General features: G+C 31.3%; 1 protein-coding gene across 4 annotated transcripts in view; it reads right to left on the bottom strand.

Moving 5' to 3' along the window:
- Positions 1–16,207, bottom strand: part of LOC145328878 (neuronal PAS domain-containing protein 3-like) — a 55,246-nt gene that overhangs the window by 24,228 nt on the left and 14,811 nt on the right. The window contains exons 3-7 of one of the 4 annotated variants that reach the window (XM_080172799.1): positions 9,559–9,645; positions 3,791–3,847; positions 1,783–1,903; positions 1,234–1,269; positions 713–848 (exon numbers count right to left, since the gene is read on the bottom strand). In XM_080172799.1, the coding sequence (XP_080028925.1) occupies positions 713–848; positions 1,234–1,269; positions 1,783–1,903; positions 3,791–3,847; positions 9,559–9,645 (437 nt within the window). The remainder of the gene's footprint in view (positions 1–712; positions 849–1,233; positions 1,270–1,782; positions 1,904–3,790; positions 3,848–9,558; positions 9,646–16,207) is intronic. The other 3 variants (XM_080172800.1, XM_080172801.1, XM_080172802.1) reach the window with 3 other exon arrangements.

The following is a 16,207-nucleotide window of genomic DNA, read 5'->3' as shown; positions in this document are numbered from 1 at the left end:
ATTTAGATCTTCAATTGGGAGAGTTTTTGTAATTAAAATTTCTTACAATTTTTGATATCAATGTTTTAAAGGTTATATAATGCTGATAAATGTTAAAATGATAACACTATACGTATTTTTTCCAATGCTTAAAGCTCTATATCTAAATGTTCAAAGGAGTGAGTATGGACTGATTGAATTACTACCTTTACCCTCGCCTCTCAATATATTATCACCATTGTGTAATTTTTATATGCGACTAGCACATTTTGCAAAATATCTTAGCGGCTATTTCCCTATAGGCCTCTTTGGGCATTTGAGGTGGAAAGGTGGAATGTAGTTTGAAATTGTAGTTTGAAAAGGCATAAATTAGGAAGGAGTCACTTTTTTAGGGGCGATCTTACTTAGGAGGATGATGGTACACTTTTTATCTCATAAAAAAAGTTATAAACCTTCTAAAAAACTTCAGTAAAAAGAGAACCAAATCAGTTAAGTGGTTAGACAGACAGACACAAATCCTGTTACTTTTATAAACGGATTATTGTTAAAGCTCTGCCCGAATATATGTATTCTTTATTTTGCGTGCATTACAATTTTACAAAAAATATCATACGAAGATCGAGAAGTTCGCTTTTAACTGGTATAGTTGTACAATATTGCAAGGGAATCCTAAAATTTTGGAAGATTTTTTGTGTTGAAAATATGGATTTTTTACCTAAATTGTATAACTTACATATTGAAGACTTACGTTTCATGGTTGATTTTCCGTCAAAGCGTCCATCCCTATTCCATGGTGGCTCGCCGTGGTTGGCAAAGTCACGTAACCGTAGGTAGGCGATGGTTAACCGGACTATGGACGCTTTGTCCAACTGAAAAAAAATATTTAAAATTGTTTAATGTCCAATTAATATCCAACATCTTGAAGTAAATAAAAAAAACTATCCTACAGGAATTATAATGATAGTATTTTTTAAAAATGGACTAAAACCTTCTCTAGACAAATGAGAATCCTCAGGGGGGGGGGGGTAAAGGGTTGCTTACCCTTTATTTTTATGGAATAAATTAAATAAACCTCCCAACCTTTTAAACACCTCTAGAAAGATTATCATTTACATTACTGGATGTTTTCATTAGAGGATTTTTTCATTTTAATAATAAAAATCATACTATAGATATGCTCTATTTCCCAAAAAAGTAAAAATTATAAAAGAAAGAAAAAATTTAATTTTAAAAGTAATATGTCAAAGGTCACACCTGGGATATAAGAGCTTCTACAGAAGCTTTATCCCACTGAAATTAAACATTTGTTAAGCACAATTTATTCTGATACATAATTATATTGTTTTAAGTCTTTTGTCATGTAAATAAGAAAAAAAGCAAGATCGTGGAAAGAAAACAAAGTAGCGGGTTTCGTCGTATGTACACAGTAGCTTTTGATAGGTTATTTTAGATTAGGTTAGGTAGATGATAGAGATTTCCCGCAGGGTTAGGAAAATGTCCCCGCATAGTTAGAACCCCCTCGCAGGGGCTATAAATAGGAGAAAAAATACTGTGAAATTACGATTAAACCTGCTGTTTTTTTTTCTCCATGATCCAACAGGCATGCTAAAGCATTTTTCTTTAAATATTTTAATTTTGATATATAGTGAAAGCATAATTTTTTTGGACCAAATTTAATTTTTAGTAGTACTTATCTTTATCCCTTTAAAGTTTTTGTTGTTGTCAAATGTCACTTTAAAGTCAAAACTACTTGTTGAAGGTCCTTTGTCTTTATGGGTCAAAAGTCAAATAATGGCAAAAAACCTGTGAGGTGATTGCTCCTGGTAGGGGCAGCATCTTTGCAAGCTCGTAGAATTCGTAGTTTTCCTTTCCGCGGCGGGACCTGGCCGCATCACGAGATTTCTCCTTCCGCAGCTCGAGAATACTAAACAGGAAAAGGTTTGTTAGAGTCGTTCTTTAAATTTGAAACTTTAAAAATTCGAATTCTGAAGCTAAACTTATAATCTCAAGAGTCAATGTTATTCAAACCCGTTTCATTATTATAAATTTTTGACGTCAAAATCACATACCGATAGTCCAATGCTTGTAATATAAGGAGTGACTTCGCGCCAAAAATATCCATATAAAGTAGTAAGGCTTTTTGTCTGTAGCTTAAGAACTACTGAACCTATTGAGTTCTCCATTTTATGGAAGCTTCTTATAAGTATCTGGATGTTTTTAGGCAATTCAATTTTTATATCTAAGTTAGGTTTTAGGTTATTTTTCTGCCCTTCCTACTCCTTCCAATTCAAAGACACTAGATCCAGGGCCGCAGGCACTAGTAAAATTGTATGTCGATAGTAAAGTTGTAAGTCGATACAATGCATCCAATTTTTCGACGTCAAAATTACAAACCGTCGGACAAACGCCTAAGACTCAACAAGTTGCTTCGCACCAAAATTATTTCACATAAAATAAATGCTACAGTATTGTAAATGGCACATCTCATAACCCTATAATATATAATATATCCCTCTACGGAATTAACACAATATATTTATATATACTCAGAGAAAAGAAGATGGTTAAAAATCCTAATTTATTCTTATAAACAAGCCGTTTTCACTCCGCAGGGGGAGCATAAGCCGTTTTCAAAATTCCAAATATAAAAAGCGAATACTTGGTGTCCTTTTTTCATGAAAATTTCAACAACAAAAAATGGTAGCTCTCCGTTCTTTAATATAAAAATGATTAAATTAACAATTACGTTTGAAATTATAGAATAGCCTTGCTTTTAATAAAACATTTTTTAATATTCTTCTCCTTATATCCCAAAATTGTAGCAAATCTAGTTTTGCACATTGCAATGTAATCCGCAATTTTGTGTTTTATGGCGTTTATAATATGGCTATACACATTCTAGATGGATTGTCATATGAATTAAGGATTTAGATAATATTTTTAGTTGTGCTTAATAGTAGCGCAGCTACTATTTAACCAGAATCAAATTGTTTTATTGTCTGATTTCATGAAAGCATAAAATGTTTCCTAAACCTATGAGAAGCTTTTTATAGTTCCTATAAACAATGACGCCATATTTGCATACCATTGGTCAATTTAAATGTATACTGGCCTGCCATTGGTATTTTAGTCTGTGTATTGGCCCATCTTTGGTCATTTGTATTGTATGACGTCATTTTTATAGGCACTATAAAGAGCCTCAAACTATAATAGTTTATAATTTTATCTATTTCATTGATTTGGCGATTATCTGCCATTTATCTATCAATATATTAAAATCCTAACAAATTTATTGCTTATCTAAACTTTAAATAACAAAAAAAATTAGTACATGACGGCAAAAATTCATCAATGCCAAATAAAGAATTAGTTTTGCTATAAACAACATATTGATAATAGACTTATTAGTTCTAGAAGTCTGTCTCGTATTATATAGTATTTTTGAGGCAATAGAGTACAGAGGTAAAGATAGAGCAAGGAAACCTAATTCTTATTTAACATGTAAATTACAAATATCTAATTAATAAATTCTGCTGATGAGCTGTCTATAGTTCTATTATTGTTTATGATATAGCTAAAAAAAAATTTATACAAAGTTTTATAAATGTTTTGGCGTATTAATTGCATGGACATAGACAAAAATAAATTTATAAGATGTCAGAAATATGATTAAATTCTTTTTTATCTAGCTCTATAGTTTACCGTATATTTTGCTTATAATTTAAAATAGATTCGTATCTATGAGATGTAACCGTTCTTGTTTTTAGGATATTTTTCCCAATCTTTTATGAAGTATATAAATGTTACTTACGGATGATGTCCATATCTAGAATTAAGACTTGACTGGTCAGATAAATCATCTATCCTCCTACAAAATAGATAGATAGATTAATTATTGATGGATGATAAATTAATAAATAGATATATAGATAGATAGGTCATTTATGGATGATAGAGACAAATAGATGTGTAGATAGATGCATTAATAAAGACTTGACTGGTCAAATAAATCATCTATCCTCGTGAAAATAGACGAAAAGATTAATTAATAAATAGATGGGTATTTTCATGGATAGAAAATTGGATAGATATAACCAGATATATCTATTATTCTGTTACAAAATAGTTAGATATATAAATGATAGTTGGATAGATATATTAAAAGATAGAAATAAAGATAGATAGTGCGATGGAAAGATTATATCATGAATTATGTCTTGATTAATCTGATAAATCTACAGATTCTTTGATGAATAGATAATAGTTATTTATCGCATCGTATTTTAGACAGCTTTCCGCCGATATTAAAATGAAAAATTATAATATTAAAACCAGATTTGTTAACCCCGAGTGACTGAGTGTTTTAATATGCTGTACATGATTTTTTCAGTATGGCTGAGAACCGGTTCTAATCCAGCGGATATTAAATGGTTTCGAAGCCATACTGAAAAAATTAAGATATTAAGAAAAAACAATAAGAAGAAAGAATATAATAAATAGAATTATTATTGACAAAGAAATCAAATACAGATGGTTTATCTGTCCCAGGGATCTAAAGGGATAAGACAATGGCCGATAAATTGATATTCATCCCCAATGACGATACACTTAATTACCACTTCTGTAGATTTCTTCTGTAAAATTAGTGGTTGAAACGTTTTAACACTCAACTTAATGAAGCAACCAATCAAAATTTATAATAGGTTCCCAAAGTGGTTAAGCCAACGCATAAGATAACGTTATTAAAAACTTTGGGGACTAGTGTATTAAACAGCCCATTGTACCCTCTCTCTCTGAATCTCTGAAACTTTTTTCTACCCTATTTTCTCTTTACTGACCCCTGCCCTATGTTACAAGAATGATCTAATATAGATACAAGTATTGAATCATATATTAAACAATAATACAAACTACAGAAAATTTTTATGTTATTTTATCCTGGATTTTTGATGATTTGTGTCATTTGAAGCATGTCCGACCGACAGACGGACAAAGCGGTGTATAGACTAGAAGTGCACATGATGTCTATTCAATAGCAGCCGAAGAAATAGAATTACGGGCTGACTTGGCGCTGACTCATATAGTAGATTTAAACAAAAATCCACGAATCAAAGCCTAAAAATCCTCGACTTTTGTGCCAGAGACAAAAACATAAATCCTTAATCTGATCTTGAAGTCAATAATATTTCTTTTTGTTCCTCTTTTTAGCCCGCTCTATAATTCATCATATATGATGAACTGAAATTAGTTTCCGAATGTGAACACATTTTCCTAGGTGTTTCCCAATCCTATCTTAATATTTGCTACTAGCTAAAAAACCTTCAAACTTCAAAAAAAATCAAAATTTGAATGTATTAACGATTTATACATTCAAAGTTTTAATTTTTCAAATTTTGATTTTTTTTTTATCGAAGTTTGAAGGTTTTTTAGCTAGTAGCAAATATTGAGATAGGATTGGGAAACACCTAGGAAAATGTGTTCACATTCGGAAACTAATTTCAGTTCACCTCATATATATTCTTTTATTGGCATACTTACAAAAACGTAAAACTAAATGGAAAAATATTATTTTTGTAGACTTCAATAGTCAAAAAAGACAAATTTATAGAATTTTTAGGTTTGAATATAACTTTATCAAAAGGGTTCTATTGTGACAAGACAATGGCCGATAAATTGATGTACTTAATTATGATACACAAATTTACTCCTTCTGTAGATTATAATTAGTGGTTGAAACGTTTGGACACTAAACTTAATGAACTAACCAGTGAAAATTCAATAAAAGTCCCCAAAGTTGTTAAACCAACGAATGAGAAACATCCCAATGTACCCTCCCTTCCTGCATGTTATACCAACAGTATCATTCATAAGTTTAAAACAATTTCAATAAAATAGTTTTTTTGTGGTTCTGTATGCCAACCATAAAGAATTGGAAGACATAAGTTTTTACATGGATATATTTTATAACTTTTATGATAAAAACTTTTATCACAATAGTATAATACCATAGGGGTAGCTCAATTATTTGTCAATATGGGTTTTATACAAGTTTTTGTGTTATAACTTTTTCATTAATAGATAAAAAAACAGAATACATTACGTTTAACAAGGTATTATAAAAAAAGTATAAGAATGGTGCAGGCAATTTTTTAAAAATGATTATTTATAAGTAACACAATGTTTGTATGTCTGTACATTAAGATCTCGCTAACCGCTGGACTGATATGGATTCTCCTTTGCATTAAAGCTTCTTATAGGTCATATAAAGTTTTATAGCTATTTTGGGGGATGGTACCTCCACTATCCCATGTGTAATCTTCCTTTGAAAAAACCTCCCCCCACATTTTTATTTTTATTTTTTTCCCTATGATTGAAGATCAACCTATTACCCTTTGTGCTCCTAGAGGTCTCTAGGGGCGTAGCCACTAGTTCTACATATAGTGGAACTGGGACAGAAAAAAACTTAGCTTTTGGAAATGCAACGCTTAAGCAAAGCCAAAAAATTGGCATTGCCAAACGTACTACATAGGAACAATAAGTCATATCTTTTGACTTTAAAAGAGCAATGACAATTATAATGAAAAACAGAAAGAATAAGAAGGGTTTTGTAAAAGAGAATAAAGGAACATTTGTATCTTATTTTTATCTTTTTACCCGAAAATCACTTTTTTTCATTTATTTGCTTAAAACATTGGGGGCGTATAAAAATCTTGCTTTATTTTGTAAACATTTCCACCAGTACATTTTAATTTATAGTAAGAATAATATTGTTTATTCTAATTGGGTGGATACATTAATTTGTCGTCTAGTGTCTTATCTCTTAAGATCTCTAGATTAAATTTTTTTCTGTTAGATTTTTGTTTATTAGATGAATTATCGCTGATCCAAAACATTATTAAAAATTGTCCGACAAAGCATTGACGAAATAAGAGGGCTTTTGCATCAAAGAAGAAAAGACAATTGTTTGTGTGTGCTTACAATTTAGCAAAAGTTGGGTAAAAATTAGTAATCAATAGCAATATGTTGTCGGTTTGTAATAAAACTGCTGCTATTTTATCCGGCTAATGTTATTAACCTAAACATTAAGTTATATTACAATTCACGATAAATTGATTTCTATCCCCAATAATGATAAACAAAATAACCCTAATTTTAGTTTAAAATTATTTCTTGGAAAGCTTAGTCACTGCTAGTTTGAACCAACCAATCAAGATTTATTTAAAGTACCCAAAGGTTTGAAGCCGACGATTGATTAATAAAACTTTGGGAACCTGTATAATTGACAGTCTAATGTCCCCAAAATTCTTGGTCAGTTTTACAAAATAGGTAAATTTAGCAGAAAAGTAAAAACACCCGACCCCAATTGTTTTGAAGAATTGTTTGATAAAATACCTATTGATATACGGGCAAAATTCTTATGACAATTGAAAATACACACAGATAGATGGTAGTCAAAGATATATTTAGTTGTCCTATTTAAAGAGAGCCTCTTTGACTTCAAATTTAAAAGGCAAATTGAAACCGATGTTGAACTCCAATTATTATACATTTTATTATCCGTAGTTAAAAGTAACAAAATGTCTGTCTGTGACTGTGTGTAGATTAAGATCTCGCTATCCGCTGGATCGATAAGGTTCATGTTTACAAGAAGCTACTAATAGTTAAAGGTAAGGTTTACAACTATTTTAAGGGAGAGTACATCCACCTCCCATGAGGAAAGTTCCCAAAAGAAAAGTAATCCTTGAGTTTCCTTTAAAACTACATTAGTAAGTTCTATAAGTTGTATGAATTATTTATAAGTTACAACGTAACCGATCACGTTTTATGACATAAGATGCAACTTTGTCCATTTTTATGTCCATCAAAAATATCAATGGAAAATATCAACAAAAAAATCATCTTTCATCATTCTTTCTAATCTTTTAATTATCTATTTATTTATGGTTTTCTATCAATCTACTTAACGTCAGTATGTTTGTTCTCTCTGTCTTTTCCTCTGTCTGTATCTATCTATCTGTATAATTATATATACGACAGCTGTATCTAGACCAGCTCCATATAGTTTGTTATACTGCATATATGTTTGTTGTATGTCTGTCTGTCCCTCTGTCTGTATCTATCTATCTGTATACCTGACAGCTGTATCTAGACCAGCTCCATATAGTTTGTTATACTGCATATATGTTTGTTGTATGTCTGTCTGTCCCTATGTCTGTATACCTGACAGCTGTATCTAGACCAGCTCCATATATGTTTGTTGTCTGTCTGTCTGTTCCTATGTCTGTATCTATCTATGTGTATACCTGACAGCTGTATCTAACCAGCTCCATATAGTTTGTTATACTGCATATATGTTTGTTGTATGTATGTTTGTCTGTCTGTTCCTAGGTCTGTATCTATGTATCTGTATACCTGACAGCTGTATCTAGACCAGCTCCATATAGTTTGTTATACTGCATATATGTTTGTTGTATGTCTGTCTGTATGTCTGTCTGTATGTCTGTCTGTCTGTCTGATCCTATGTCTGTATCTATCTATGTGTATACCTGACAGCTGTATCTAGACCAGCTCCATATAGTTTGTTATACTGCATATGTTTGTTGTATGTCTGTCTGTCTGTTCCTCTGTCTGTCTGTCTGTCTGTCTGTATCTATCTATGTGTATACCTGACAGCTGTATCTAGACCAGCTCCATATAGTTTGTTATACTGTATATATGTTTGTTGTATGTCTGTCTGTATGTCTGTCTGTCTGTCTGATCCTATGTCTGTATCTATCTATCTGTATACCTGACAGCTGTATCTAGACCAGCTCCATATATGTTTGTTGTATGTCTGTCTGTCCCTCTGTCTGTATATCTGTCTGTGTCTATCTATCTGTATACCTGACAGCTGTATCTAGACCAGCTCCATATAGTTTGTTATACTGCATATATGTTTGTTGTATGTCTGTCTGTATCTATCTATGTGTATACCTGACAGCTGTATCTAGACCAGCTCCATATAGTTTGTTATACTGCATATATGTTTGTTGTATGTCTGTCTGTCCCTCTGTCTGCCTGACTGTATCTATCTATGTGTATACCTGACAGCTGTATCTAGACCAGCTCCATATATGTTTGTTGTATGTCTGCCTGTCTGTATCTATCTATGTGTATACCTGACAGCTGTATCTAGACCAGCTCCATATAGTTTGTTATACTGTATATATGTTTGTTGTATGTCTGTCTGTATGTCTGTCTGTCTGTCTGATCCTATGTCTGTATCTATCTATCTGTATACCTGACAGCTGTATCTAGACCAGCTCCATATATGTTTGTTGTATGTCTGTCTGTCCCTCTGTCTGTATATCTGTCTGTGTCTATCTATCTGTATACCTGACAGCTGTATCTAGACCAGCTCCATATAGTTTGTTATACTGCATATATGTTTGTTGTATGTCTGTCTGTATCTATCTATGTGTATACCTGACAGCTGTATCTAGACCAGCTCCATATAGTTTGTTATACTGCATATATGTTTGTTGTATGTCTGTCTGTCCCTCTGTCTGTATATCTGTCTGTATCTATCTATGTGTATACCTGACAGCTGTATCTAGACCAGCTCCATATAGTTTGTTATACTGCATATGTTGGGCTGTGAACATGGCTTGGTTGTCCATAATACACCTGAAAAATAAATTTTTATTAGCTTATGGAAATGTTATGCATCGTTTCTACTATGATAATTAGACTAAAACAATAGAGGGGAAAGGCGTTAAATAACTGTATGTCCCAACCACGTGGACACTATGCCGACTTTCAATTGGGTTTTTCAATATCAGCCAATAGCATCGTAAATAATAACATATCCATGCTAACGACCAAGCTAATATTGCTTGATTCACTTATACAAGAGATGCGATTGATAATGAGTATTTTTACTTGAAATATATTTCGGAATGATGAAGTAGACTTTTTTCTTTTAAATTGGGTTGAGAAAGATTTATAACTGAATAGTTTTTAACATATCCAAGTCGATATAAAAGAGAAGAAAGCAATTTGCTAGCAGACGAAAAAGGTCCCCAAGGCCCGGGCCAGGTAGTTGTCCTGGTTATACATTTATACTTATTACATTTATTTTGTGATGTATCCTCCGTCCTTAAAAAATTTAAAATTATATTTTAGATGATAATTAACTTATATTTTTTTACTTTCCTACTAAATAAAGAATTATTCCCTTAGTTTTTTAATGTATAAAAATCTTTGTTTTCTAATGAGTATTTTTCCACAATCATTATTGACAGATATTTTTCTAGGGGCAAAGATTACAGTCACTTTAGTTTGCTAAAAGTATCAGCTTTTTCTGTAGTGCAGCTGCACTATGATTAAGTAAGTCCGCCGGTAAGTTATTTTGTCAAATCAAACAATATAAATGCATGGACACAAATTCTAATTGTTGTTAAAATATTTACTGAATTTGTCTTATATTTTCTTTAGTATTAACATGTTATAGGTTACTGTTTTATTTTTTATTTATATTGCTGCGTTACTTTTGATTAAAATTGTCCTTGTTATGAAATTATTTAGTGTCACTCTTGATCAATTTTAGATATTTATTTATAATAAAAAGAATAAGTTTATGTGAAGCTTATCAACAATTAAGGTCTTTACTTTACCAAGGATGTTAATAACCTAAACACTAAAAATAATTATAAAAAATATTCAAAAAAGCATCTATATATATATTTTAAAACTATAGTTTAATGTCATATAATTTTATCTATAACTAGATTTTCTATGGTGTTTCATGCGACAATTTGGTATAATTTAATAAACATACAGCTTTACATTTGCGTCTTAAATATGTAGGTAAGCCCATAATTGATAATGTCTGTTTATTTGACCTTATTTTTTTGGATTTTCACTTTTAAAAGTGATTTTTACTTTTAAGATGTGCTAATATAGGGAGAAGTATATTACTTTAATCTAGATTTTATTTAGCTTAAATGTAGAAAGCCTGTTTGTTTCCCCTTATCGCTACATGGTTGGGTGTAGTTAGGATGGTAAAATGTGGCCCCGGGGGGACTATTTTCCCGAAATTTGGACAGGGGGGACCATTTTCCCTTAATTTGGACACTCTGGGTCAAATATACGCATATTTGAGTAGGGGCCAAAGTTTTTAACACAACAAAATGTTAATATTTCCAGAGTCGATTTTTTACTCAGGAGAGCTAAAGGTGCCATTTTCAAAATAATTATAAACTTTCCCTGGACCTAAAAAGTGCTTTACTTTAAAGGAGACCCATATCAGTCCAGAGTTCTTGTTTATTAATTATTTGTATTATAAAGGAAAAAATTAATAATTTAATTAAAATGTCGGATTAAAAATTTTGGCTTATTATAGAAAATGCTTTTATGTTTGCACATTCACATAAAATTATATCATCTTGTCTATGTAATATGTCTTTATGTCTGTCTATCTTTAATTGTTAATGTCTGTCTCTCTTTCTATCTTTTTTTTCTGAATTTATGTTTTCAAATATCTGTCAGTCTGTCAATCCATCTTTCTGTTAATCTATCTATTTTTTAAAGATTGCAATTAGTTTTTTGATTCTTTGGACTTTATCAAAATGTGTGATAAAAACGTAATTGTAATGAGTAGAAAACTATAGGATGACAACATCTATCAGTAGTTAATTACTACAAAAAGTGATATAAAGAGCAGAGCTGGATCTTTAAATCATTTTAGTGGTGAGCCAGATCGGGGTGAGCCAACTTTCCACCAATGAGAGCACAGCATTTTATGAAATGCCGCGCTGTGATTGGCTGAAATTCGGCTCACCCCGATCTGGCTCACCACTAAAATGATTTAAAGATCCAGCTCAGATGTTCAGTGTTCATAATGAGGTATATACATATATTTATATATATAAAAAGCACGAGACCTTTCACATATGTCTTTTATAAATTTAAATAGTAGCCGAGAAAAAACATTATCCCTGAGCGTTAATTTACGGACGAACCGACAAAGTGAATTACAGAGGAACATGTCAAGCAATAATGTAAAGATTTAACATACATTCTCCACAAGTAACCTTAAAATGATAAAATCAGTTATCAATTTTCATTTTGAACTTTTGTATGTACTACATCGCATTGTACACATTGTAGTACATGTTTTTTTTGTACTAAAATAATTTTTATTCTAGATTTTAATTGATATTGTTTTGAATTTAACTTTTCTTATGTTGTTGTACTTTTATTTAGACATTTGCATTAGAAACTTTAACTATTTTTTCTTAATATAGAAGATCTAATCATATATTATAGCCATATAATAATATTCCAATCTAATTTCTAACCATTTAGTGATCAACTGTTTAATAATCTAACCATCCAATGATCTAACCATCTAAACATACATACAACTGTCTAATGATCTACCTATATTTTAGTCTTCTAATGATATACCTATATTTTAGTCCTCTAATGATATACCTATATTTTAGCCATCTAATGATCTATTATCATAACTATTTACTGATCTAACCAAATGATAATAGTATGATCTATTTACAATCTAATGATCTAATCATTTACTAATACAACTCCCCAAGTAATTATTTTAATCCATTGCAGGACCAGTAGTAATATTTCCAAAAAGAATAGCGACCAATCAGCAGTTACCGAGATCTTACGTTTCAGGTAGACAGACATCATCCTACTTTGTATTATATGTATATCAGTCCATCCATCTATCTATCTACATAGACATAGGAAACTGTCATCATAATAAAAAGATGACAATGTAACAAGTAAAACCATGTTTTAACGAGATGCTTACATACATTTTTAAACAGACACGGCATGTTATGTCAACTATGGAGGAATTTTTAAGTCAAGTTTAAAATGTTTCTTTTTTATTTTAAGGTTTATATATGAATGCAATTTAGGGTTTTTATGCTTTACAATTTCTAAAGTCCTAAATAGTTATAGGGAATTTACATAAGCAACTGATTGACATAAGACAGACATACTACAGACTATAGCTGCTCTTTCAATATTATTTTAAATAAACAGAATTAGATCAAGGATGACAACATCCATAAGTAGCGAAGCCCAAAAATTGTGAATGGATATCGGGAAACCATTGCATTGAAAATCTAGGAATCGATCTAGCACCTCAAATAACAGACAGATGGACAAAACAATGTATAAATTAGATGGGCACATATCATAGGAATCTTCACTAAAAATTTCAGATGTCTATTGGAATAGGAGCCGAGAAAATCACGTTTACCCCTTTCCGTGTCAGACGGACAGACGGACGGACGGACATCTGGAGTTATAGAGTAGCTTCGCTACTAATAAAAACATGGATGGCTGAAATTTTAATTTAGTCCAAAACTTGCATCCATGTTTTTGCGTTGATAAAAAGTTTTTGACACGAATAGTTTGGACTCAGAAAGGCGAATCAAAACTGAAATGTTACATTTTTCTTGCCCACTGATACTGTTGTAATAATGAACCATGTAGTTGGCAGTCTATCTATTTATCTATCCATTTCTTGCCCACTAGATGTTGTAATAATTAAACATGTAGTTGGCTGTTTATCTATTTATCTGTCTATCTATCTATTTCTTGCCCACTAGTTGTTGTAATAATTAAACATGTAGTTGGCTGTCTATCTATTTATCTGTCTATCGATTAAAAGATGCACCAAAAGATGTCTTTAATGTGTCTTTGGGTGGTTTTTAGCTATTTTTGAGAGGAAAGCTTAAACTTTGCAAGATAATCAACCCTTGAAAAAATTATTTAACTCCAGGCATAAGGACTTCCAAGTGGGGAGGGTTGGGGGACAGTAGTCACCTCCAAAATTTAAGAAAAATATATTAAATTACCCCCCCCCCTTCCAAACCTTGGAAATACTAATTTTACTCCCCAACTCCCGAAAAATATTTTTTTATCATCCTTTTTGGATTTCTTTTTTAACTAAAACAGTTCATAATGACAAGTAAGTTATATTAAAAATTCAATATTAAAAGGTATTTAACATACAATACCCCTGTCATAGTAAATAGTACAGGAAGGGTGGGAACATTGAGCAGTTTATTTATCTAGTCCCCAAAGTATCATAATAACGTTTTCTTATTCGTGAACTTAACAACTTTGAGGAATAAAGTGAATTTTGATTGGTCGATTCATTTAGTTAAGTGTTTAAACATTTAAACCACTCATTGTAATTTTGGGTATTTTCAACTACCATCATTGGGGATAAGGATCAGCTTATTGCCCATTTTCTTATCCCTTTAGATCCCTAAAATAGTATGTACTACATTATCAAAAGAAACAGATAAAGATTTCCGATATAAAAGGGTCAATGAACATTACTTGTTGTTTTTTTATTCTAATCGATAATCTTGTATCTCTTTTCTTTTTCTATAAATGTTGTTTCTTTTTGAATTTGAATAAAAGTTTTGCTTTTTTTTTTGGGGGGGGGGGAAGGAATTATTTTTTCTATGAGCTATTTATCATTAAAGGATGGAGTTAATCTACCACAAAATAATACCCAGGTTATCATTTTGGTCCAACGGTTAGCGAGATCTCTTTCTACAGACATATAGACATTATGTTACTCTTGTAAAAGAATAGGAGAGTTTTGTTGTATTAAGAGTTTAAAAAACGATGCAAGAAAAATGTATGTTTATATGTACTTTTGACTATTTTAGAATTCAAGAAACGTTCGTGCATACGGTAACCCCATATACTCCTACTTACTTTACTTTACAGTTGGAAAAATAACAGGTTTTTGCAACAATTCCTACCAGAAATCGTCCAATGTTTGTTTTAAATTATTTTAAATAAAAAAATCTTTTTGTTTTTCAGACGATTTTGGCGAAGTAGCTTAAAGTGCCTAAAAAATGACATTATACAATGCAAATGACCAATGATAGGCCAGTAAGACTATATATTGTAATTGACAAATGGTAAAATGTATACTAGCCTATCATTGGTCATTTGTATTGTATGACGTCATTATTTTAGGCACTATGAGCTGCTTCAAATATAGCTTTTTAGGAAATCTTTACCAATTTCAATTTTAAAACCTTCATAAGCTTGTCGTAAATACTATTTTTAATAACCTATGGATGAAAAGAACAAAATTTTAATAAAATATATCATTATGAAGTTACAGTAGTAATTAATTAGGTTTCTTGCTTGAAAAATTTAAATGCATTTTAGTTGTAAAATATGTCAAGAAGCCTTTTTAAAAATGGTTGAATTTACTAGTAGAATGTAGAATATTTTCGAATGAATGTGCATGAAATTTGGGTAAGCATTAGCATAATTGACCATATTCAATATCCAACAATGTTAGCTGCTTTACTGCTACGGACAAAGCAGGTATATTCGGAATCAATTTTGGATCTACTGCAGTTCATGGTAAAATATTGCTGGTAACGAATGCTTCCTGTTTCCTGGCAATATTAGAAGCTTCCTGGATCTAGCATAACAAGAAATATTGCTGGAGCTACCAATGTTTAACTTTCCTGGTTGCTGGCAATTTATGCATATTCCTGGCCACTGGCATGTTTGAAATATTCCTGTTAAAAAGCAATATTTCCCTTTTTAATTCCCGTTTCCCTTTTATTACACTTACCCCACAATTAGAGGTTGATAAGATTCACTTTACTCGAAGTGGCTTTTTTGGCATGGTTGTCTGATGTGGTAGGGGTTGGGAGGGTAGTGTTGTTTCTCTGTACTAATTGGGGGAGTTAGGATAAGGTATAAATTTTGCTCCGTTCTACAACAATTTATATTAAATTAAAAACCTTAAACTGATCAAATGTATATAATGAATTAAAGAGAGGGGGGGGGGTGGGGTGAGACAAGACAAATATGATAAATATTCCATATTTCTGATTAATATCTACAGTTAATAATACAACGTTTACGTAGGCGTAAAAAGTAACATTAAAAAAGTAGTTAGGAAAAACTTTAAGGGTAATAGGTCCTGGGAAGGTTTTTAACTATTTTAGTTGATTAAAAAGTCTAAAAAGGGGAGGGAATAAAATTATTTGAAATAAAAATCTCCTGCCATAATCTAATCACCTTCATGGTTTCACTCAAATCAATATCTACCAATGAATTATTAAGAGTGAAGCTTTTCTTATCATGGTCTGTATGTCACAGTTACGCCACTAGAATTTTTTTTTAATTTTAAAAATTTTGGCCCCCCCCTCCAACT

This window comes from Acartia tonsa, chromosome 9, assembly GCF_053477335.1.
Source record: "Acartia tonsa isolate MP-2025a chromosome 9, ASM5347733v1, whole genome shotgun sequence".
Lineage (NCBI taxonomy): Eukaryota > Metazoa > Arthropoda > Copepoda > Calanoida > Acartiidae > Acartia > Acartia tonsa.
Note: the sequence above shows the minus strand (reverse complement) of the source record. Positions and strands in the feature narration are given on the sequence as shown.